Source organism: Gadus macrocephalus, chromosome 7 (genome assembly GCF_031168955.1).
Source record: "Gadus macrocephalus chromosome 7, ASM3116895v1".
Taxonomy (NCBI): domain Eukaryota; kingdom Metazoa; phylum Chordata; class Actinopteri; order Gadiformes; family Gadidae; genus Gadus; species Gadus macrocephalus.
This window is the reverse complement of record NC_082388.1, coordinates 2067303-2094453: the sequence shown is the minus strand read 5'-3', so window position 1 is coordinate 2094453 and position 27151 is coordinate 2067303. Positions and strand designations below refer to the sequence as shown.

Sequence of the window (27151 nt, the reverse complement as noted above, 5' to 3'; positions counted from 1 at the left end):
CAGATAATAACATTTTAGAGTATAAATAAGACTAGTTCATAAATAGCTGTGGAAATTATAAGGCCTAAAAAAAGAAATTATTCGGTTTCGGTTTCCGACCGACCCTGTCAATTTATGTGCGACCCAAATTATTTTATGATCTTGGAAGAAAAAAAAGTCACTCTTATCCTATAGACATTTCCTTAGCCAGTTATAATCTCTCCTACAATTTCTCCTGCAATGATATAGATAATAAATGTGCAAAGCAAAACTTATAAATAGTATTAAGAATAGTAGTGGTGACATAGCGGTGGAAATTAATCGCAAAGCCACTTTTATGCTATCGATGTATTTTCTCAGCTAGTTATTTTCTCTTCTCACCTGTGACCCTACATGATCATCCTTGATGGCCTCTGGTCCACTGTCTCCTCTCTCACCCTGCTCTTTCTATTGTGGCAATAAAGATTAAAAAATATGTGGAAAGCAACATTTTGAAATAGAATTAGGAATGCAGTAGCAGTAGTGAAATTGTTGTAGTCGAGTTTAACCTCAAAGTCCCTTTATGCTATCAATATTGTCTCTCAGCCAGTTATAACAGAGACGTTCTAAGGACTTTGGTTATAATTTCTCCTCACCTGCTGTGAAGACCCTCCCTGTTCATTCCTACTGCTGCTGGACTCTGGTCCACTGTCTCCTCCCTGACCCTGCTCTTTCTATTGTATGAAGATTAAAAAATATGTGCAAAATAATAGTTTCTGTGCAGAAATGCAAGGAGGGGGTTTATTCCTAGGTGGTAGAGTAGCCAAAACTTGGAGTCAAGTAGGAGTAGTAGGAGTACTTTAGAATAATATAAATAAAAAAGTATTTTGCAGTAAAACAACTCCGCCTTCTCATGGTGCGTTCAAAGGCGGCTCGGAAAAACGCGTTTCCACGTGTTAAAAATGAATTGAATGGTTGTAATGGCTGTAAAAAGTGCGGGGGACAGAGGGCAAAGATACAGGAAGTGGGGGGGACATGTCCCCTGCGTACCCCGCGTCCGCTACGCCCATGGCAGGACGTCCAAACACACAGTAAGCGTATACATTAGGTGCCGAGACGTACAACATACAATTCTTACGTGCATTAAAAGCCGTACCGTCAAGTGTGTAAACCAAACACCGATAAAAGATGGGACGTGAAAAAGCCAAGTGAAAAACTACCAGATAATCTTACTCCTTACACTTTCTTATAACCTGTTTTAATTAGTTGAAAGAAACAATGGAGCACATGAGTTGGGTATATTGTGTATTGGTTACCATCGCCGAAAACCTGCCATCAGTAACAAACAAGTGCTGCATAAAAACAGACACACAGCCAAGAGAGGTTCTTTGGGCGATTGGACGAGCAGATCTCCGGTCCGCTAACACTCGGGCTGATTCTTTGGGAGGAGGAGGTCGCAGGTCGAGGGTGGGTCACTGTCGGGGGTCTGATCGCTGGCTAATCGCGTCGTCAGGGTCCGCCCTCTGAGGCGGCGGCCGAACCAACCCCCCGGCGGGAACGGGTTGAACCCGGTCAGATCTGGGGAGAGGAGTAACCCGGTCAGATCTGAGGAGAGGAGTAACCCGGTCAGATCTTGGGAGAGGAGTAACCCGGTCAGATCTGAGGAGAGGAGTAACCCGGTCAGATCTGAGGAGAGGAGTAACCCGGTCAGATCTGAGGAGAGGAGTAACCCGGTCAGATCTGAGGAGAGGAGTAACCCGGACAGATCTGAGGAGAGGAGTAACCCGGACAGATCTGGGGAGAGGAGTAACCCGGTCGGATCTGAGGAGAGGAGTCTGCGTGGGCACATCAGATGGTTGGATCAGAATCAGAGTCGCTTTTATTCGCCAAACGCTTCAATGGACACACAGGGATTGACCTTGGCATTCAGCGCTTAAAGGACAAATCCGGTGCAAAATGGATTTTGGATATGTTATGTATGATAACGAGTTGGAACGTTCGTTTTGGAGCACAAAAACCGCATATAGACGCATACTTCAGTTGGCTGTTTTTAGCCGATTCTACCAAAACGCTATAAACTTGGAACAATAGGGGCATGTGGTCAAAACTAAATCGTTATTTTAAACCACTTAAAATGCTAAAAGTAGCCAGACACTACTTTAGTAGTATAATAACGGTCTTAACATATAAAACAAGGCTTTGATAACTTTGTAAGTGTACAGATTGTTTATAAAAAAGGACATTTTATACACACAATACCATCAGTAGATCACCCGTCGACGCCGACGTGTTTAAGACTCGACAGGTAGATTGATGAACACAGAGATTGTGACATCCGTCAGCAACACGCAAGCTCTGTTTGCCAATCTACCTAATCTATCGAGTCTTAAAAACAAGATGGCGTCGACGGGTGAACTAGTGATGGTATTGCGTGTATAAAATGTCCTTTTTAATAAACAATCTGTACACTTACAAAGTTATCAATGCCTTGTTTTATATGTTAAGACCCTTATTATACTACCAAAGAAGTGTCGGGCTACTCCTAGCCTTTTAAGTGGTTAAAATAGCGATTTAGTTCTTACCATAACCACTGCCCCCATCGTTCCAAGGTTATAGCGTTTTGATAGAATCGGCTAAAAACAGCCCACTGAAGAATGCGTCTATACACGTTTTTTTGCTCCCAAACTAACATTCTAACTCGTTATCATATTAAACATATCCCAGATCCATTTTACACCGGATTTTTCCTTTAACACACAACTAGACAGACAGACAGTGAAACGCACATAGCTCAAGTAACACACAACTAGACAGACAGACAGTGAAACGCACATAGCTCTAGTAACACACAACTAGACAGACAGACAGTGAAACGCACATAGCTCTAGTAACACACAACTAGACAGACAGACAGTGAAACGCACATAGCTATAGTAACACACAACTAGACTCATGGTGGGCACACACTCCGACAAGACTCTGATATGATGGTAGTAGTATTAGTAGTAGTGTAGTATGTAGCCTACTCTTCTTCTCTGTACTCATGGTGGGCACACACTCCGACAGGGCTCTGGGGGTAGATCTGGCAGAAGGCCGGTTGGACCAGCTGCTCCATAAACTGATACTGCCACCAGAAATACAAAACAACCATGTGTTAACACCTTGTAAGCAACGCACAATATCACTACACATTATCTACTTTCTCCGTCTTTATGGGCGATTTCAAACGTTGAACACACAGTGTAGCAATCCGTTTTTCTTTGATGTAGTATAATACAAATGATATAATAAAGTTTATTTCAAGCCGGTGGTGAATTTAGCAGAACTTTAAACCTCAACAGTCAGACCCTCCAGGATTTTGCGATGTTGCTATTTGCAACTTCAACACAACATCAGCCAATCACCACGAATTCAGGGTGTCGCAATTCTAACCAACCACCGCAACTTTCCCGCAAATTTGACCAATCAGTGGGGTCGTCTTGAACTGACGTCGACAAACTACCTTTCGCTTTACTTCCGTGTTTACTACGTTCAAGCGATTCAAGCTTTCATGCAGCATGTGCGCGTCCAACGTTTCACACCAAAATAACTGCGAAAGATCGCGAAAGGCAGTATCCTGGTATTGTACATGAAAGCGGGGGAAAATTATTTTGTACTGCATGCAACATTGTGGTGGAACATATGCATAAATCTTCCACTGATTGTCGTCAGACGACGGGGCAGATCATTATGACACAGGCTGTTGCACCACAACTTTCATCGCAACTTTTTGTAAAAGCTCACGCAACAACATTTTAGGCCGCAACAATCTCAAAAAAGGCCCGCTAAATCCTGGAGGGACTGAACGTTACTTTGGTTGGGATAAAATGTACTTAACGTTAACTTTGATGGGGTGTTAGCCACACAGCTAATGGCTAGCATGTTGTCATCACCTTAGCATTTAGCATTAGCATCAAAGACACTGTCGAATGTATTTTCGACAGTCGAAAAAAAAACGAACAAAATAAAAATCCACATTTTAAAAGAGCAGACTGGATAACAGTGATTACAGAGTATGGACCTGTTAGCGTACAGACCCACTGTACAGATTATACAGTATGGACCTGTTAGCGTACAGACCCACTGTACAGATTATACAGTATGGACCTGTTAGCGTACAGACCCACTGTACAGATTATACAGTATGGACCTGTTAGCGTACAGACCCACTGTACAGATTATACAGTATGGACCTGTTAGCGTACAGACCCACTGTACAGATTATACAGTATGGACCTGTTAGCGTACAGACCCACTGTACAGATTATACAGTATGGACCTGTTAGCGTACAGACCCACTGTACAGATTATACAGTATGGACCTGTTAGCGTACAGACCCACTGTACAGATTATACAGTATGGACCTGTTAGCGTACAGACCCACTGTACAGATTAGGTATGGACCTGTTAGCGTACAGACCCACTGTACAGATTATACAGTATGGACCTGTTAGCGTACAGACCCACTGTACAGATTATACAGTATGGACCTGTTAGCGTACAGACCCACTGTACAGATTACACAGTATGGACCTGTTAGCGTACAGACCCACTGTACAGATTACACAGTATGGACCTGTTAGCGTACAGACCCACTGTACAGATTACACACACACACACACAGAGACACACACAGAGACACACACACAGACACACACACACACACACAGACACATAGATAGAGAGACACACACACACAGAAGTTAGTGCGAGAGAGAGAGAGTCAGACTCACGGGGGGACCGTAGTGTCCGTGGGGGGCCGCAGTGGGACCGTAGTGTCCATGGGGGGCCACAGTGGGGCCGTAGTGTGCCGGGGGGGCCACAGTGGGACCGTAGGGACCGTGGGGGGCCACGACGAGGGGACCGTAGTGTCCATGGGGGGCCACAGTGGGACCGTAGTGTCCATGGGGGGCCACAGTGGGACCGCAGTGTGCCGGGGGCCCCGGTTCCAGCCGTCTGAAGTAGGCCACCCCGTTGCAGAAGGTGTAGGGGTGTCCGCTGGGAGTGGTCAGGTGAAGGACGCGTTGGGCGCGGTCTGCCTCGCATCCACTTCCTGTCGGCACACAGGAAGTCAAAGACGCGTTTGAACCATCGCCGCCCACAACGTTTAAACAGGCACACACTAAGGGTACACACTAAGGGCAGGGGTTAGAATTTTTTTTTTTCACCACCGTCCCGGAAACGTCCCGAAAAACATTTTGAACCGTCCCGAATCGTCCCGAATTTTTCCCATAAATATTTTTTACATTTTTAGTCGTTACTTAGGCCTACTGATTATATAATAAAAACACAATACATTATGTTGATGAAATTATATATTTATTTCCAGATGACAAGCAACACCCTCAGTCGCAGAACTGTGGTCTATCTACGTGACCACAGTTTTGTGCCTGTGGTCACAGAGCAGCAGGCTCTCGCACTGCTTGCCTCTCGAGCAGCGCGAGACTGCCTAATATGCCATCTTATGCACGCCTTTTTTGCGGCACGGTCCGCACGTTTACACTGCCCGAGGTAAATTGCCTGCTTGTGCAAGAACCCCAATTTACCCTCCCGGACCCTACACACATTGGCGGTTTATTGGGTTTCATTCTGATGTAAATGCGACGGCTCCGGGGTTCCAGGGGGGATTGGGTAGAGGTGTTGCGCTGTCTGCAAAGAGACAACGCAGCATATCATCATGAGCAGTTCTAACTGAAAAGAAAGGAATCTGCGAGCTGCTGACCATGTGAGAGAAGGTGATGCAGTCGCATTAAACAAAGTAAGATGGTGCGATCTACGAGAGAGACCAGAGGAACGTTCTTTACGAGGCTTTTGTCGGGATAAAAAGCAAGTGGTCAGCAAAATAAATAATATGTTGCGTTTTTGCATTTGTAAATAGTTAATTGCGCTTGTAGCCTACACTCAGACGTGAACTCATTCTTGCATGCGGGTGTCTTCATTCATAAAAACATTGGGGAGCAGTCTCCCATCCGTAGAACAATGTGTGAGCAGCGCCACAGATCAACACCGAGCGCCACAAATTGATTCTGCTTCTTTTTTTTTTAAACGTTTTAGCGATCTTGAAATATAAATATCGTTCCGTTCGTACTTCTCCACGTAGCAATCTTTCTCCCTGTCATTCTCGTTCAGTTCACAGACGCACACAGAGACAAGTGCGCATACATGCAAATGTGGTCGATAGTGTTTAAATGTGGTCGATAGTGTTTAAATGTGGTCGATAGGGTTTACATGTTTAAATGTGGTCGATAGTGTTTAATTGTGGTCGATAGTGTTTATATATGGTCGATAGGGTTTACATGTGGTCCATAGTGTTTAAATGTGGGCGATAGTGTTTATATATGGTCGATAGGGTTTACATGTGGTCGATAGGGTTTACATGTGGTCCATAGTGTTTAAATGTGGGCGATAGTGTTTAAATGTGGGCGATAGTGTTTAAATGTGGCCGATAGTGTTTAAATGTGGTCGATAGGGTTTACGTGTGGTCCATAGTGTTTAAATGTGGGTGATAGTGTTTAAATGTGGGCGATAGTGTTTACATGTGGTCGATAGGGTTTACATGTGGTCCATAGTGTTTAAATATGGTCGATAGTGTTTAAATGTGGTCGATAGTGTTTACATGTGGTCGATATTGTTTAAATGTGATCGACAGTGTTTAAATATGGTCGATAGTGTTTAAATATGTTCTTTTCCCTCACTCTCCACCTCATCCCTAACTCTCCACCTCAAGCTGGTGTGTAGTGAGCGTTCTGGCACCGATTGGCTGCCGTGCATCACCCAAGTGGGTGCTACATATTGGTGGTGGTTAGTGAGGTCCCCCCTTCACTCTAGGCGTCTTTGAGTGTTATTAATTATTATTATTCTTCATGTTTAACCTCTGTTTTCCTTTTATTCCTAGTCTGTTTTACAGTGTTTTGAATGATGACTATATGCTCTGTAAGGTGACCTTGGGTGTCTTGAAAGGCGCCTCTAAATTAAATGTATTATTATTATTATTATTAATGGTGCGCGGGTACACTACCACTTATTGGATAAACCTGCGTATCATACACGCACTGACAGCGGATTCGCCCGCTCATCCTCTCAATGCGCCTACAAAGGCAAACCCGAAGCAGCAGGAATGTAAAAAGGGATAGTGTATAGAACGCCGGTAATTATCGGGAAAATAAGCCCCGACAGGGCGAAACTTGCTTCACCCTGAAGGGGCTTATTTTCGATCATGACCGGCGATGTTCTCTACACATCCTGCTTATTACACGGCTACTTGCCAAAACGAAACAATAACTTCACATGGTGTGTCTTATTACAATTTATTCGTTACCAGCATTCGTAGTGTTGATCAGCAGAGAAATAGTCCGCCAAACACGATGACGTCGCTTAGCAACCGAAGACGCTGGGGTTGACAAGTTACCGGTACTTGCGGAGTGAGACTTCATTAGAGGCGAAATATCTGTTGTTTTCCTTGACAGTGGTCAATTATACTCATGATTATACTTAGCAACGGTGAATTATCAAATATAATTCACCGCCGGAAGTTGTGAAGGGCCCATGCAAGTGAACGGAGCGTTCCATGGCATTGAGAAGACCCATGTAATAATTGCGATTAATGTGAAATGCTATGTATATATATGAAATTTAGATAAATTAAATTTAGATAAATGACGGTGTTAGACCCCCAGGCCGCCCACACTCACACTCGATCTCCAGCATAGGCTGGAGATCGGGCAGTCTCCCGGTGGGCCGGCCCACTTTTATTTTTGACTCCGTGCGCAGCCCCGCCTTCTCCAGTGAACCAAGAAAGCCTGACGAACGGGGGATTTTACCCCCGCTGTTTCACTGAACAACACAAACCCGAGCGCGCCAGCCAATTGAACGAAGCCCTTTCCATTAAATAAGTATTTTCCACCGATCGCGAACATAGCAGAAAGTGTTGAAAACTTAAACAGAAAAATGAAGTCAGTGCCCGCAAAATTCTCTTCGTCCCGAAGTCGACCCGAGAGAGAATAAATATCCTCCCGATGACAATTAATTACGTCCCCGGGACGACAGGACGTCGTTAATTTTAATCCCTGACTAAGGGTACACACTAAGGGTAAACACTAAGGGTAGTTGTGGAACGCCCACTTGTGATGTCACTAAGTGGGTTGGCTCGGTCGCCGTGGTGACAGAACTCACTCTGCCGGCGGGAAAGTCTGCGAACGGCCGGGGCCACGAGCAGATTACGACCCTGGAAGAGGAGACTGGGAGCCTGGAGGATCACAGAGAGAGTCACAAGGAGACACACACACTAGGGCTGGGCGATAAACCGATTTTATCGATTAATTCGAGTGTGTAGCTCACATCGACTTGTTTAAATGAAAATCGGTTTTCTCTTCAACATCCGCAAACGCTTCCCTCTCAGCTCCCGTAGTTCGGAATGGGCTCAGCCCTCCCCCCGCACAGAGCGCGCATTTACCAAAGTGATACACAAACATGGCAGCGAGTGTGACAAGTTGTATAACACAATTTATTCATATATGTATGATCTATTTTGAGGTAAACATAGTTAATTTGTAATATATCTGTGTGGTTTAATAATTCGTCGATCTGTTGGTAATTAGTCGATCTGTTGGTAATGCCTCGGGGCTCCAGTAGGGGGTTTGCGCTCCACTTCCTCATTCAATACAGACGAGTGAAGGAAAGAGTTGCGTGTGTGTTTTTCCTCATTCTTCTCCCTTTTTTAAGGTAATTACCGTTTGCAAAACACTGTATATTTATGACCAGTGTTGAAAGTTTGAATGTTATGTTGGCACTTTATCAGAAGTCCTCTTATCATTAGTAATATTTTATGTTTACAGAAATATTTTATTTTATATTTTATATATTTTACATTTTATGTTATGTTACAGGTTACACTGATTACAATGGCAGGGCCTGCCATAATGCTTTTTTATGTAAATCGATTTAAATCGGAAATCTGATTTTTGGTGAAAAAATCGGGGATTTTTATTTTAGGCCATATCGCCCAGCCCTAACACACACACACACACACACACAGAGAGACAGACATACAGCGAGAGAGAGAGACACACAGAGAGACACACAGTGACACACACACAGAGAGAGAGACACACACAGAGAGACAGACATACAGCGAGAGAGAGACACACAGAGACACACAGAGACACACACAGAGACAGACATACAGCGAGAGAGAGACACACACAGAGACACACACAGAGAGACAGACATACAGCGAGAGAGAGACACACAGAGACACACACAGAGACACAAAGAGAGACACACACATACAGAGAGACAGACATACAGCGAGAGAGAGACACAGAGACACACACACACACACAAGAGAGACAGACATACACAGAGACACACAGACACACACAGAGAGACAGACATACAGCGAGAGAGAGACACACAGAGAGACACACAGAGACACACACAGAGAGACACAAAGAGACACACACACATACAGAGAGACAGACATACAGTGAGAGAGACAGAGACACACACACACACACAGATCATTAGTAATATTTTATGTTTACAGAAATATTTTATTTTATATTTTATATATTTTACATTTTATGTTATGTTACAGGTTACACTGATTACAATGGCAGGGCCTGCCATAATGCTTTTTCATGTAAATCGATTTAAATCGGAAATCTGATTTTTGGTGAAACAATCGGGGATTTTTATTTTAGGCCATATCGCCCAGCCCTAACACACACACACACACACACACACACACACAGAGACAGACATACAGCGAGAGAGAGACACACAGAGAGACACACAGAGACACACACAGAGAGAGAGAGACACACACAGAGACAGACATACAGCGAGAGAGAGACACATAGAGACACACAGAGACACACACAGAGAGACAGACATACAGCGAGAGAGAGACACACACAGAGACACACAGAGAGACAGACATACAGCGAGAGAGAGACACACAGAGAGACACACAGAGACACACACAGAGACACAAAGAGAGACACACACATACAGAGAGACAGACATACAGCGAGAGAGAGACACAGAGAGACACACACACACACAGAGAGACAGACATACAGAGACACACAGACACACACAGAGAGACAGACATACAGCGAGAGAGACACACAGAGAGACACACAGAGACACACACAGAGAGACACAAAGAGACACACACACATACAGAGAGACAGACATACAGCGAGAGAGACACAGAGAGACACACACACACACAGAGAGACAGACATACAGCGAGAGAGAGACACAGAGAGACACACACAGAGAGTCACAAAGAGACACACACACACAGAGAGACAGACATACAGCGAGAGAGACACACACAAACACAGACACACACAGAGACACACAAACACAGAGACAGACACACACACACATAGAGAGACACACACACATGCAGAGAGACACACACACACATACACAGAGACAGACACACACACAGACACACACACATACACAGACACACACACACACATAAACAGACACACACACAAACACAGACACACACATACACAGAGACAGACACACACAGACACACACACATACACAGACACACACACACATAAACAGACACACACACACAAACACAGACACACACATACACAGAGACAGACACACACACACAGACAGACACACACACACAGACACACACACATACACAGACACACACACACATAAACAGACACACACAAACACAGACACACACACACAAACAGGGAGTCAGACCGACACACACACATTACTATGAGCCCTCAGCCCATGCGCTGGGTGAACTAACAGCGGGGGGGGCAGTGGGACTCACCATCTCCAGCAGCCTCCGGGCGTCCACCTGGGAGTCAAAGGTCACGAAGCCGTAGCTGAGGGAGGAGGGAACGCACTGAGGGTCACTCTAGGGGTCACTCTAAGGGTCACTAAGGGTCACTAAGGGTAACTCTGAGGGTCACACTAAGGGTCACTAAGGGTCACTCTGAGGGTCACTAAGAGTCACACTAAGGGTCACTAAGGGTCACTCTGAGGGTCACTAAGGGTCACTCTGAGGGTCACTAAGGGTCACACTAAGGGTCACTAAGGGTCCCACTAAGGGTCACACTAAGGGTCACTCTAAGTGTCATTAAGGGTCACTAAGGGTCACACTAAGGGTCACTAAGGGTCACACTGAGGGTCCCTAAGGGTCACTAAGGGTCACTCTGAGGGTCACTAAGGGTCACACTAAGGGTCACTAAGGGTCACTCTGAGGGTCACTAAGGGTCACACTAAGGGTCACTAAGGGTCCCACTAAGGGTCACACTAAGGGTCACTCTAAGTGTCATTAAGGGTCACTAAGGGTCACACTAAGGGTCACTAAGCGTCACACTGAGGGTCCCTAAGGGTCACTAAGGGTCACTTAGGGTCACACTAGCGGCACTAAGGGCGGCACTAGCTCAGGAGGTAGAGCGGGTTGGCTGGTAACCGCAAGGTTGCTAGTTCGATCCCCGGCTCCTCCTAGCGTGTGTCGAGGTGTCCCTGAGCAAGGCACCTAACCCTAACTGCTCCCGACGAGCTGGCTGTCGCCTTGCATGGCTGACTCCGCTGTCGGTGAATGAATGTGTGTATGAATGGGTGATTGTGTGGCAATATTGTAAAGCGCTTTGGGTGGCCACTGGTTACAGATAAAGCGCTATATAAATGCAGACCATTTACCATTTACACTGAGGGTCACTAAGGGTCACTCTAAGGGTCACTCTAAGGGTCACTCTAACCAGTGGCCATCTTTGGGTGGCCACTGGTTACAGATAAAGCGCTATATAAATGCAGACCATTTACCATTTACACTGAGGGTCACTAAGGGTCACTCTAAGGGTCACTCTAAGGGTCACTAAGGGTCACTCTAAGGTTCACACTAAGGGTCACTAAAGCCCAGTTCAGACCAAAGATTCACCTTTCAACGGCTTGCAACTCGCAACTCCTTGCGACGAGACGGGCTGCGACGTTCTAAAACTGGGCAGTTCACACTGGCTGCAACGAGCTGCAACGGGCTGCGACGCTAGGTGGTTTCCCTAGCAACTGTGAACGCTCTGGCACAGCTGAGAGCCGCAACAGCATGATTTGCGTAGGTTAGGTTAGATTAGTTAGGTTTGCAATAAGTTTTATTTTTATTTTGCTTTAGAGTAGGCTAGAGTTACTGTGTTTTGTCATTCTCCGGATATCGGATATTTCAATCGGATATTTTTATGCTGGAGTGGACAGTACGGTACCGGGACGGAGTAAGGCCGTGACGTACAAGTTGTTCTGTGCTGTGATTGGCTGAAGAGAAATAGTTAAATCGCCACGTTCTAAAACTGGACCTTGCGACTTCTCTGGCGCCTCCTTGCGACTCCTTGCGACTCCTTGCGACTCCTTGCAACGACCCGTTCACACCGCCCCTGCGACGCTCTAAAACCGTCTCGTTGCAAGCCGTTGCAAGGTCAATCTTTGGTCTGAACTGGGCTTAAGGGTCACACTAAGGGTCACACTAAGGGTCACACTAAGGGTCACTCTAAGGGTCACTAAGGGTCACACTAAGGGTCACTCTAAGGGTCACTCTAAGGGTCACTAAGGGTCACTCTAAGGGTCACACTAAGGGTCACTCTAAGGGTCACTAAGGGTCACTCTAAGGGTCACACTAAGGGTCACACTAAGGGTCACACTAAGGGCTCAGTTATGGTTCCACGTTGACGCAGTAACCGCGCAGACGCTTCGACGCGGTCCTGAACCTGTTTTGGTTCTGCATCAGGGTTACGTTAGCGGACCGCGACAGAAGGTTAATATTTTGGGGAGGGGCGCGAGGGCGCAAGGGGTCCGTGACCCCCTTGGGTTGCGTCGACGTGGAACCATAATCACCCCTAAGTGTACAAACTAATGGTACGCCCTGAGGGCACACTGTGGATAAGGCTAACGGATTCAAACGGTGACCTTTAGAGAGGTCCACATGAGCTTTAGCCCCTCCCTGCCCTTTAGGGAGGTCCACATGAGCTTTAGCCCCTCCCTGCCCTTTAGGGAGGTCCACATGAGCTTTAGCCCCTCCCTGCCCTTTAGAGAGGTCCACATGAGCTTTAGCCCCTCCCTGCCCTTTAGAGAGGTCCACATGAGCTATAGCCCCTCCCTGCCCTTTACGGAGGTCCACATGAGCTTTAGCCCCTCCCTGCCCTTTAGAGAGGTCCACATGAGCTATAGCCCCTCCCTGCCCTTTACGGAGGTCCACATGAGCTTTAGCCCCTCCCTGCCCTTTAGAGAGGTCCACATGAGCTTTAGCCCCTCCCTGCCCTTTAGGGAGGTCCACATGAGCTTTAGCCCCTCCCTGCCCTTTAGAGAGGTCCACATGAGCTATAGCCCCTCCCTGCCCTTTACGGAGGTCCACATGAGCTTTAGCCCCTCCCTGCCCTTTACGGAGGTCCACATGAGCTTTAGCCCCTCCCTGCCCTTTAGAGAGGTCCACATGAGCTATAGCCCCTCCCTGCCCTTTACGGAGGTCCACATGAGCTTTAGCCCCTCCCTGCCCTTTACGGAGGTCCACATGAGCTTTAGCCCCTCCCTGCCCTTTAGGGAGGTCCACATGAGCTTTAGCCCCTCCCTGCCCTTTAGAGAGGTCCACATGAGCTTTAGCCCCTCCCTGACCTTTAGAGAGGTCCACATGAGCTTTAGCCCCTCCCTGCCCTTTAGGGAGGTCCACATGAGCTTTAGCCCCTCCCTGCCCTTTAGGGAGGTCCACATGAGCTTTAGCCCCTCCCTGCCCTTTAGGGAGGTCCACATGAGCTTTAGCCCCTCCCTGCCCTTTAGAGAGGTCCACATGAGCTTTAGCCCCTCCCTGCCCTTTACGGAGGTCCACATGAGCTTTAGGGCGCAAGGGGTGCAAGGGGTCCGTGACCCCCTTGGGTTGCGTCGACGTGGAACCATAATCACCCCTAAGTGTACAAACTAATGGTACGCCCTGAGGGCACACTGTGGATAAGGCTAACGGATTCAAACGGTGACCTTTAGAGAGGTCCACATGAGCTATAGCCCCTCCCTGCCCTTTAGGGAGGTCCACATGAGCTTTAGCCCCTCCCTGCCCTTTAGGGAGGTCCACATGAGCTTTAGCCCCTCCCTGCCCTTTAGGGAGGTCCACATGAGCTTTAGCCCCTCCCTGCCCTTTAGGGAGGTCCACATGAGCTTTAGCCCCTCCCTGCCCTTTAGAGAGGTCCACATGAGCTTTAGCCCCTCCCTGCCCTTTACGGAGGTCTCTGTGTGGGGCTGGGCGATATATCGATGTTGGAAATATATTGATATTCTTGTGATACACGGGATTTGGAACAAGACACTATCGTCAACATCGATATAGTTTAATTTGCGTTGAAAGTACAAAATTTGCTGAAAGTTTGTTGAATTTGTTGAAAGTACAACTCGGTGCTGTGAGTTGGCTACCTAGCAACCTAGCGTTGCTAGGTAGCCAACTCACAGCACCGCTGCTACGAAGAAATGTAGGGGAAACAGAATTTTGTACTTTTTACAAAGAAATGTAGGGGAAACACTGCTGTGACCTTTAGGTTGAGGTGCATGGTGACCTTTGACCTCACCCCTTGGACAGGCCCAAGTGGTTGAAGACGATGTTGACTTCCTTCACCGCTCCATGGCGGGAGAAGAACCGCCAGATGTCTTCCTCTGTGGTCTAGAGATACACAAACACGGTCACACACACAGACACACGGAAATACACACACAGACACACAAACACACACACAGACACACACACACAGACACAAGGAAACACACACACAGACACACGGACACACACAGACACACACACAAACACACATGGACAAACAGACACACACACGGACACACACACAGACATACACACGGACACAGAAGAGGCATTTAATTAACGCAGATGTACTAGTTAATTCATTACTTCATGTAGAACTTAACATATTAGTTAACGTATTACATAATGTATGCGTTAATGTATTACTTAAAGGGGACATATTGTGAAAACAACACTGTTCCTGGTATTTGGGGAGTTGTTTTGGGTCTCTGGTGCTCCCACACGCATACAAACTTTGAAAAAAGTCTGTACTAGGGCTGGGCGATATGGACCAAAAGTCATATCTCGATATCTTCAAGCAGAATATCGATATTAAGATAAAGATCGATATTTGTTGACTCAATAACATAGTTGCCGTTGCCGCGCTCCAACTCGTCATTCTACATCGGTGGCGTCGCTGTGCTCTCGTCTCCAGCCTGCCTGCGTCGCTGTGCTCGTTAACCTGCCTTGCTGATGAGGGGGGAGTTACCGTGGAGTTACCGTTATTACTATAGGCTACCTACCTACCTACCGTTTGGATTTACCGTTACTATTCCTACCGTTCGGAATTGAATACAGTTTGATGGTTGAATAAACCGTGGCCTATACACGGCCGAACATTACAATATAATATATAATATCACGGCCAAAAGCTTTGTGCGCCTCCGGAATATTATGAATCTTATTATACATTAATAATAACTAGGGCTGTCAGTTAAACGCGTTATTACCGGGTTAACGCAAACCAATTTTAATGGCGTTAATTTTTTTATCGCGCGATTAACGGAAATTCATGTTTTTTTCTTTGACTCAAAACAAAGAAGCAGTAGCCTGACTGCTATGTTCAAGGCAGTATGTTTGTATGTTCATCGTTTAATTGCACGATAGGCTTTTTTTTGTATCTTCCTGTTTTGATCAGTATATGCCAATGTTGTTATCAATAAAAAAACATTTGCACAAGGCAAGCCGATGCACTTCTCCATGTTGATAATAGCATTAAAATTTGTCTGAATAAAAAATAATAAATTTTTGAGCACGTCGTGCTGCTGCAAGTGATGGAAGAGGTTGGTCGTACTCGACCCTTTAGTTGCGACAGATTTGAAGCACTCCCCACAAAAAAACTGATTCTGTAATTCGTCGGTCACCTTGTACCCACAACATTTCCAAACTATGGAGCCATTTGTCTTCTGATAACATACAAGCTTCTCTGCGCCGCGTTTGCCGGCAGACTCCATGTTTCGCGCCGTAGGAGATTTAAAAAAGTGACGTGAGTGGAAGGCCGGGCCACTCAGGGCCACTTCATCCACTCAGATAAGCAGAGTTACGAAATAGCAGGCGGCAGCCGCGGTTCGAAACTGTAAATTAAACGACATCGATGTTGACGATAGTGTCTCGTTCTATAGTTCAAATATCGATATATCGATATTACGATTCTGTGGAGCGGCGGACGAGCAGCTCCGGCGGGGGGATCTCGGCGGCGGCTCAGCTCCCGGAGTACAATCCCTCTCTCCTCCATGCCGCGGCTCATGGACTTCAGGGAGTCAAAGCCAAAGTTCCTTTCCCCCAATTCTTCTCAACCATGGCCGAGATATCCCCCATTACGAGTCTTTACTTGTTGTGGACGTACCAGAGACGTCGGACACAGTCTTTATGATCCGTAATATCATCCGAGGCGCACTCAGCTTTTGGCCGTGATGTTAGATATAATATTACAGAAATACCCATGCATAATATTATTATTATTCTATTATATTAGGGATGGGCGATATGGCCTGAATCCATATTGCGATATACATTGCAACCTATTGCGATAACGATATATATCACGATATATAAATCATAATTTCAGAACAGGTTACATAGACTAAGGAAAGCCAAACTGCTAAATGTATAAAACAAAAGAAAGAAACATAGTATGTCGTTTTGAGAACATTTATTGTGCAAAACTGTAATCATACAACATAATGTTGTAGCTGCAGAGACTTTAACAAAGAAAAAAATCGTCTGTGTAATGACGTATACTTTAAATTAAAACTGGTGGTGTCTTGTTAATAAAGAAACGGATACTGTAAATTAGGGAAATACGTCCAGTATTAGGCATGGCTATTTTAAATGCACAGATACTTGATATTAAAACATAAAAGTGCAAAGAACATGAAATGAGCGCAATCACCACCTCCTCCGTTTCGCTTTCAGACATATTTGCTTAGATGACAATGATGCGTTGAAGCCGGTTGCAGCTCGTGGCTCTTTAAATTTCGCGGGCCGCGGATGATGCGTTGCAGCCGGTTGCAGCTCGTGGCTCTTTAAATTTTGCGGGTCTCGGACGATGCGTTGAAGCCGGTTGCAGCTCGTGGCTCTTTAAATTTTGCGGGTCGCGGATGATGCAATGCAGCTGGTTGCAGCTCGTGGCTCTTTTTAAATTTCGCGGACGATGCGTTGCAGACGGTTGCAGCTCGTAGCTCTATCCATGACCCGCTCTTTATATTTCGCGGGTCATGATAGATCGCGTCCAACATGCATTATCGTGATAGAGCAATATAACTAAAATCTCTATCGTAGGCCATTTTTTATCGTTTATATCGTATATCGTTTATATCGCGCATTCCTATATTATATTATATTCTCCTCCATGCTGTGGTTCAGTCTGACAGCTCATTGGTCAATGGACAGCAGCTCATTTGCATTAAAGCTACAGACACCAGAAACAGCTCATTCTGAAGGGAATGCGCTGTTAATAAAAGCTATTTCCAGCAAACAGCTTCAATAACTTGTTTTCTGGAACTCAAATACTATGTTTACTTGTTGGGAAAACACCATAACGTGTCTCCTTTAATGTATTCGTTAATGTATTACTTAAAGTGTAATTCCCGCGTAAATTGAGGCCAGGGTCTTTGTTTTGGCATGAAAACCCATCGAATAAGCCCTCCAGATACCTTTTTCATTGAAAATCGAGTATTAGTTTGCCCGGCGCAATGTTTGGCGACCATGTTATTGGCTTGGGGCAGTGAGTTTTTCTTCCAAATCTGCTTTTTTGAACCACTCATACTGCTAAAAATAACACCAAACCTCTGCAGTAGCATGACTAGGGTCCCTGCACATAAATCGACCCAGAGTTTATTTAAAAAGACAGTTTAACAAGCATTACCGGTAGGTCCGTGTTTACAGGAAGTCCACACAAGTCGATTGCCGAATGCGCCGGAGTTCAGTTCAAGGAGGAAAGTTTTGGAATTTATAATTAATATTTATAAATAATATATAGCAAGTGTTGACACGTAAATTAAAGGACTTGCATATGTAAGTTACAGTTACAAAATATTTGTTCGCTACAATCAAGCATGGCACGTTGTTGACAGAAGACGCACTGCACACATGATGAAGGACAGCTCAAGCACTGGAGAAGACGACCCATCTACAGCTTGAAGTCGAGAGAGAGAGAGAAGGTTTGTGTTTGTGTTTTCCCCGGCTGCGGAATGAAAAGTTACACCCCAGAAACTTTCCATAGACTGCCATCGCGGTACAATGACCGATCTCTGGTAGACCAGTGGGTTATTGTTTTGAATATGGACATTGAGACGCCAATCGAGACGCTGATGCAGAAGGATCACCGTGTGTCATGTCACGCAAAGTTTGTTAATTCTGTTGAGCCAAGTTAAAATCACTCATGTCTTGTCGTTCACTTCCTGTTTTATTTTGTAGTTCCCTTTTCCCTCTCGCTTCAGGCACCTCAACTGTGATTGCCTCCCCGGTCCCTGATTCGTCTCACCTGTGTTCCCCTCCCTCATGTATAAATAGCCCTTGTTCTCCTTTGTCTAATGTCAGTTCGTCTTGCGTCCCCAGGGTATCGTCAAAGCCTCAGTATTTGTTAGTTTTTTGTGCCCAGACACTTGCAGATACTACTGCATTTAATTGTGTTTTGTATCCTCCTAAGCGAGCACCTTTTTGTTAGTTTTGTATCCTCCATGAGAGCGTTTTTTGTTACCATTTTCTAGTAAAGCGTTTTTGGTTTAAACATACTGCCGTCTTTTGAGTTTTGCTTCTGAGTCCCTGTCCCTGAGTCAAGTCGTGACACCGTGTCTGCAGTGCTCATTTCGATAAGGACGACTTCATCATTCCTAAAAGAGCTGCTGACCCAAAGAACCCAAAGAAAGTGTCATTGAAGAAGAATGCGATCAATCCGTTTTTTGATTTTTTGATAGTCTAATTATTTTCGAATAACGAAGTTCGGAGTCAAAGCCCTAGTGTGTAGGGACCCTAGTCATGCTACTGCAGAGGTTTGGTGCTATTTTTTAGCAATATCAGTGGTTCAAAAATGCCGATTTGAAAGAGAAACTCACTGCCCCAAGCCAATAACATGGACGCCAAACATTGCACCGGGCAAACTCTAATATCTGGAGGGCTTATTTGATGGGTTTTCATGCCAAAACAAAGACCCTGTGTTCAATTTTCGCCGGAATTACACTTTAATAAATTAGTGAACGTATTACTCAATGTATAGTGAACGTATTACTTAATGTATAGTAGGGTTGCCGCGGTATACGGTATTACCGGTGTTGAGGCTAACAACGATTACTCGGTGGTGCACACCGGCAACAGTTTTATTTTTATTTATTTTTTCAGTAATAAAAAACAAATTCAGTAAAATGAATAATATAATTACAATTAAGAAAATTTAAATGTGTAGAATAGGCCACAGTTCTGCTCTGTGCGGGAGAATTGTCGCGCCGAGAATTGTCGCGCTTCCTTACAAGACCGGTAACCATAGCAACGCCGGTAAACAAACCCCGCGAAGCCCAATCCCGACGTGAGCTCCCCGCGCTACGGCCATCCGGAGGCGCACAGAGCTTTTGGCCATGATATTATGATATATAAAATTATATTATACTATTATATATAGAACGTTATAAGACGCCGAGAATTGGCACACTGCCAGCCGCTGTCACCGAGTGAGAGGAGAGTTGACGGAGAAGATGGCGGTTGACCTATAGTTTCAAAGTTAATACCGTTTATACCGGTAATACCGGTGTTGACACAAGCGTATTAATCGGTGTGAAAATGTCCACACCGCGGTAACCCTAATGTATAGTTAACGTTTTACTTAATGTATTAGTTAATGTATTACTTTGTGTATTAGCAAAAGTATGATTAAGTATGCTTAACATATATGACTTAACAATAACCAGAGACCAATCAGGAGTAAACAGGAAGAGGAGTAGTCTCACCCGGCAGTCGACGCGCCCCACAAACAGCCGGTTGGGGAAAACCATGATGCTCAGGGGGGCCGGCCCGTGGATGGGGGCGAGGGGGGGTGTACTGCCTGTCTGGATCTGTCAGGGAATACACCAATAATATTCCAGAGTTGAGTTCTGGTTCAGCACTCTCTCCTAACGATGATCACAGCCGCCTTTTCAGCAATCAATAAAAAGCTTTTCTACGTTTTGATGAGTATTAATTCGTTAAAATGAAACGATGCGGAAAGACACACACTAGTTTGTGTTGTTTGTTGACAACTTTTTTATTGACGTCTTTAATTTATGAAATGGCGAGAGAATGGCGGCCGTGAATGTGGGTCACGGCGAGAGGGGTCTGGCTGCAGACATCCACCCACACGCTGCAGACATCCACCCACAGAAACATCCACCAGTTGTTTAAATCCACACTGACGATGGATATCAATCCGTGCATGGTACGTTCTTTGAATATTCCGATTTAAAACAAAATCTGAAAAACCAAATAACAGAGTCGTTTTTTGGTTTTTCTGATTTGGTTTTGAAACGGAAAAAGGGCAAAAGGAATAAACAAATAAACCGCATTTTTCTGTTTTTTAAATCAAAACGGGAATACTGAATAATCCAGTTGCTTGTTTGGTTTGTGTGATATTTAGATAAAACCACAATGAATGCCGGGAAAAGGGCACGTGGTTTTAAAAAAATACCTATAAAGACGTTTCAAACTTTCCATTGAGTCTCGCATTCTACAATGGCCAGCTTTATTGTTTTCCGTGGGAGCCGGCGACTTAGTCTGCAAGTGGACGATATGACCGTGGAGAAGATCCCCATGATATTCCAGGTGGCTGTTTACTAAGAAACCTAGCTGGTCATAAAACATTAAAATACATCTAAATGACAAGTAGCCTACATATTGTAAAATAGGCTACATAGAAGAAGAAGGAAACTAGATTTCTTCTTCGAAGGTTGTGCTCCACACAGAACCTCCTCACCGTCATAACGGAGCACTTCGGTGCACCAGATTGCTTTAGAGCGGTACTGATCTCGTCGTGTGTCTTTCCATTGTCAAATAGTTCACGAATAAAATCCCCATATGGTTCAAGTGCGGCCATAACTGAGGCTAAATATAATTGGACAGTCTATTGCTGGTTTAGGTGGTAGGCTCTTTTTTTCTTCTGGTGTAGGCCTAGCCTACAAATGTATCTATTTTTGTTTTTCTGTTTCGGGTTTAAAAAACCAACAAACAATACACAAACACAAATGAAATGCCGTTTATTTGTTTATTCCTTTTCCCCTTTTTCCGTTTCAAAACCAAATCAGAAAAACCAAAGAACGACTGTTATTTGGTTTTTCTGATTTTGTTTTAAATCGGAATATTCAAAGAACGAACCATACACGGATTGATAGGCAAATGTTTTTTGTAAACATTGTGTAGCCTATAGTCGGTCTTATTAAACGATTTTACAGATTTGTAGAGTGTAAACGTTCCTAAGATGTTTACTTTTGACAGTCATCTGTAGACCAAAACAGAGTTAAGTTGTGATAAAATAATGAGCACGAATTGAATTGACGCAGCTCGTTCCGCTTTAACTAGAGTTGCACCTATCAGCTGTTCATCTCCGCAGCGGTGGCTGAGAAGTGTGATATCATTCAATAGACAAAATCGATCTTTAAATATTCGATCGGCCTGTTTAGTTCATACAATCAGTTTATAACTAAGAGATCATAACACTTAGTTCAGTTAAAAGGGGTAAAAGAGAGGAAAAATGTAATAAAACTGATAAAAGTTAATGAATTACTGTTATGTAATAGCCTACTATCCTGTCTCAGATTCTAAATGTTCAATGTCCCCCAGTTAATAAGGTGCTGGGGCTCGGACAGTTCATAAAACATATAATGACAGAGAGAAACAGATGTAAAGTACAGTATGAGGTAGAAATATATCTCATCATTAATTATATGCCAATAATAGATCAAGTTGATGCTCTGAAGGGACAATAATTGCTGCACAGTGCACACACCCCTAATAAATAATATTTTTTTTCATTTTTCAGCCTGTTTCGTGTAGACTAACACTACTGAATTACCGGCCTTTATATAGTTTGCTGTGCTGTGAGAATTTATCGTCTTTGATCTTAATTTTTTCTACAATTACAACATCAATTGTAAAAAAAAAAATCTGTCTTTTGTAGATGCATCACTCGTTTTTTAACGATGTTTCAAAGCCAGAAGTCACCTTTGATTTTCAGGAAGACACGGAGGTCTTCCTTAACATGGCAGCAGAGGAGGATCTACAAGTCAACGCCGTGTGTGTGTGTGTGTGTGTGTGTGTGTGTGTGTGTGTGTGTGTGTGTGTGTGTGTGTGTGTGTGTGTGTGTGTGTGTGTGTGTGTGTGTGTGTGTGTGTGTGTGTGTGTGTGTTCTGAGTTTGGTTATCTGTTGAGTGTATGACGCGCTTCCGAATAAAGTGTTCAAACGTTTACAATGTTTTGATTTTTTTATGACTTCACTTATTCACTTTGGTTACACACAGAGCTTGTTAAATTGAATATATATTACATTGAGATGATTGCAGCATAACACAGAAGGAATTCTGAATTAAGAATTCTGAATAAGGTGTGTGTATTTACAGAAAGAGAAGAGCCATAAACTCCAGTTTAAAGTCAACAGCGAGTGTCAAGTCTTCTGTCCAAAACCGGAAGCGTTTATCCGATTTTATACCGTAATTTATTACGTTCATTTATGTTAACACATTACCAAACGCCCGATTTTTATTTTATTTTCCGATTTTTATTTCCTATTTTCCGATTTCCGGTGTGCTGGTGGATGTTTCTGTGCGTGGATGGATGTCTGCGGAAGTTCGTGTCAGCAGCAGCGTGTGGGTGAATGTCTGCTGCTGCTGAGGCTTTCTTGGTCACGGCCGCCATTTTCTCGCAATTTAATCAAGTCAATCAATCATTTAATAAATCAATCAATCGAGGAATCAATCGATAAATCCTTAAGTACTCATGATTAAAGATCCTACTGCCTGCGATGGGATTTATTTGTTGATTAAATGGCGAGAAATTTGGTGGCCGTTCTCTCCTCAACGAACTACGAACGAACTCACAAACTATTGCTACATTTGTACGCACACACGCAACACGTTTTCAATATAAATGCACACAAAACGAGTTGAAATGTGTCTTGGGTTACTTCAAAGTCGCTATTGTTGCGCCTAAGAAAGGTTCACAACGAGACACAATATCCACTTATGAACTGCGAAGATCCGTCGGTCTTCATCGATCGTGCATTGAACAAAAGGTGCACTTAAATCCACCGAAATAACGGTGTCCCGTTGTGCAGGAAGAGTGCAAAACGTCTTCGATTTTGATGTTTGAATTCACGTTAAACGTGTCAGTTTAGCTGACTGATGCTCACTCATCTTATCGTATATTATTAAGTGATGGACTCACCATATCCTCAAGCATGTCCTGTTCTCCATAGACGGATTATGACATATCGGGCCCCTAGGCACGTGGCCTCCGCAGGCCAACCCCCCCCCCCCCCCACCTTCCAACATAAACACACGCACCCAGAATACACACACACTTATTGGCGATAATAAGTCATTGGCCTATACCTGCAACTCAGCAGGATTTGTAGCACAGGAAAGGCAACCTCACAATAATTATTACAAATAAATGCATCTTTATTTAACCAAAACAGGATAAAAAATATATATAATTGATGAAACTTTTGGCGATTTGAACGAATTTCGAATGCACCGCTTTTCTACCACAAATAAAAACTTCTTAAAGCAACTCAATACGAACAGTTCCTTACATTAATTGACAGTAATGCATTTCACCTATGAAATGCATTTTTTCCGGGCTCTGTTCCGTGCGAAATCCTCCACACGATATCATCAGTCCAGTGCATTGGTAAGGTCGCTCTCAATTGCAATGAGAGAAAGTGCCTTGAGGCGTTTTTGTGACATTTTCTTCCTCAGTTCATTTTTAATCCTGGACAGAAGAGAGAATGACTGCTCCCCTTCGCAATTACTGACGGGCTGAGTCAGAAAAAGCCGTAGCGCTACATACACATTTGGAAACATAGATTGCAGTCCACAATCGAGTAGGCTACAATTCGTAGCAGTCCTTTTGGGGTTGCATCATCTCCAGGCTTGATAAATGATCTGAACTGAATAAATTCATTGCTTCAACGCTCCACTTAGAGTTCGCCGTTGCTCCATGTTTAAATGACAGTGACTTGTTCTTGAACGGTCTCAAATTCACAAACTGAAATAGTGCCCCCTAGTGATCTTTTTATTAATTTATTTACTCAGTAGTAATAGGCCTACTGTTGCTGTTTTCGCTTGAATTTTTGTATTTCTCTACTGATTGCTTCAAAAATGCAACATTAAAAGTTACTAACAGTGGGGTCCAGGGCCCCGCTGTTAGTAACTTGTGGGGCCCTCAGCCTGGACCCCAGTGTTAGCAACTTGTGGGGCCCTGGGCCCCTGGACATGTGCCCGGTGTGCCCGTGCAGTAATCCACCCATGCTGTTCTCGATGGGTTTATGGTTCGATAAAAGCGTTATTAACGGCTTATAAACAGAGTTATCGCTAAATCAACACCTGCTAACTTCCCCGTCGTGCGTGCGCGTCCCCGTGTGGGCCGCTGGTGGTGAAAATGCCGGGTCCGTTTTTTAATCCCAGTCCGTCACTGGTGTGGTGCACCCACTCTGTGGAAATAAGAGACCGCAGCCATGCTTTTAATAGGCGCAAATTAGGTTTAATTCGTTTTGAAACCTTTGAATTCTTTTGAATTAAGTTCAATATGTCTTAAACAGCTCTCTATTAGTTTATTAAAGGAACAATTCAGAAAGACACACATTAGTTAGTGTTGTTACACATTATATTGGTGTCTTTAGCGCTCCCATTGTGGTGAGATAGTATACCGCAGCTATAGCTTTCATTGGTTTGAATACGTTTTAATTATTATTAATACGTTTGAATGCGTTTATTAAAGAAACAATTCAGAAAGACACTCTTAGTATTTTGTAGTATTAAAACATTTCGGGTGTGTTGAGCGCCCCCCTGTGATGAGATATGAGACAACAGCTAGAGCTTTAATTGGTTTTAATGAAATTTAAGACGTTTTAATGAGTTTAGGTACTGTGTATTGTTTAACATTTTAGTATGTAGTTAGTGTTGTGTATTTTTAAAAATTGTATTGCTATTTTTAGTGTCCCCCTATGGTGATATATTCCACCACGAGAACATTTACTCACCGTGAACAGACAATAAATTAAAGATCATTCATACGTGTATTTAAAGGGGGCCAAATACATCAACTTGCTTGTAAAAGAGATTCTGAATATCAATGGGATTATTCCTGGTAAAATAAAAATAAAATAAACTCAAGGGTGCAATAACGATAATTGGATATAATAATTTATTGTTCTTTATTTTAACTGCAACATGTGAGTCAAATACAATCAGCTAAGGGGAACAATAATTGAAATCGGATAAAAATCCTTAGTTGTGCTTTATTTTGAAAACAATGCTATTCCACCAATGTGTTAATACAGCATTATAATGTTTATGGAACAGGGGTACATTTTGTCTTGGTGGATTCTAGATGTAGAAGGTGGGATCTGCTGAGGTGGTCCATTATGGACCTTCTAGCCATGGAGCCAGGTCGGCATTCTGCACACACAAGACAGTGAGAGTTAGTAAGTAAGTAGTAAAGATTATTTATAGAGCACATTTAAAACACAGCTCGTACTGCCCAAAGTGCTGTACATAGCGCATTAACTAAATATAAAATAAAATAAATACACTTACAAATCAGTGATTTAAAATAAGACGACATAAAAAGACAAGTTTGTGTGTTAGGGATAGTTTTGGGCTTGCTGACCCAAGAGTTGGACGAGTCCGTCTGTGTAATGGTAAATGGTGGTAAACATGCACCTTAACCCTGGCCAATGGAAATTATGGAAAAATACAAATACTGAAAAAACGTCACTATCTTAATTACTTAATTGCTAAGATCCCAATGCTCCTATGCAGGTTAATTGCTATGTGACGTAACGGTGCGTTTCAAGACCAGTAGGTATTCTTAAAACGGCACTTTGTTTTAGTTTGTTAATTTCATTGAGTTTGTGAGCTTGTTACTATTTAAGGATACATATTACCAAACCCAGTTCAACATTGACCAGGCTGCCATGTTAAGGTTAGAATGATAATCGACACTGAAACAATGTCAAAGTGTAAACCTAAAGGACCTTGGGCCTATCACAGGAAAATAACATCAACATTAACATCCTGACAGTGGATTAACATGACAGAGCGACGGACTGACCTAAAGAAAGGGTTTTTAAGGTCCAGGAGGTTCCCCGATCTAAACCCGGACTGGTCTACGGTCGCTGTGATGTGGATGTCGTAGCTGTGTCTAAAACATGAAATAACAAGCATTTGCAACATAATTAATGACATTCCTAGGTTAGCTAGGTTAGCTCTGTGCTTTCGAGCCCCGTTCTTTCGGGATATCAATTCCATTCAGGGATTTGGATTTTGCACAGTTCTCAGAACTGGCATCAATCTGGCTCTAACTGTAGCTCTAACTGTAGCTCTAACTGTAGCTCTGACTGTAGCTCTAACTGTAGCTCTAACTGTAGCTCTGACTGTAGCTCTAACTGTAGCTCTAACTGTAGCTCTGACTGTAGCTCTAACTGTAGCTCTAACTGTAGCTCTGACTGTAGCTCTGACTGTAGCTCTACATGTATTTCTACCTGTAGCTCTGACTGTATCTCTGACTGTAGCTCTAACTGTAGCTCTAACTGTAGCTCTGACTGTAGCTCTAACTGTAGCTCTGACTGTAGCTCTGACTGTAGCTCTGACTGTAGCTCTGACTGTAGCTCTACATGTATTTCTACCTGTAGCTCTGACTGTAGCTCTGACTGTAGCTCTGACTGTAGCTCTGACTGTAGCTCTGACTGTAGCTCTAACTATAGCTAGCGGCTACAGCTAGCTGACACAGTGTGTCTGTGACCGCCCGCCGTACCTCTGGATGGAGGACCTTGATAGCTATATCTGTTGCTAGTGGCTACAGCAATTTGTTAA

The 27151-nt window shown here is 44.0% G+C and overlaps 1 protein-coding gene and 1 long non-coding RNA gene across 2 annotated transcripts; both read right to left on the bottom strand.

The window, feature by feature from the left end:
• Window positions 1-1430: 1430 nt before the first annotated feature.
• On the bottom strand, window positions 1431-23557 carry LOC132461115 (protein boule-like). The gene is made up of 8 exons (XM_060056161.1): window positions 23499-23557; window positions 20039-20143; window positions 14590-14681; window positions 10821-10875; window positions 8171-8243; window positions 4732-5051; window positions 2985-3082; window positions 1431-1536 (listed from the first exon to the last, which is right to left on the bottom strand). The coding sequence occupies exons 1-8, from the start codon at window positions 23511-23513 to the stop codon at window positions 1431-1433; spliced, it is 864 nt and encodes a 287-aa protein (XP_059912144.1). The 5' UTR covers window positions 23514-23557.
• Window positions 23558-25467: 1910 nt separating this feature from the next.
• Window positions 25468-26791, bottom strand: LOC132461097 (uncharacterized). Its single transcript, XR_009526522.1, has 2 exons — window positions 26391-26791; window positions 25468-25735 (listed from the first exon to the last, which is right to left on the bottom strand). It is a non-coding gene; the product is annotated as an uncharacterized LOC132461097 (long non-coding RNA).
• Between the last annotated feature and the right edge of the window lie 360 nt (window positions 26792-27151).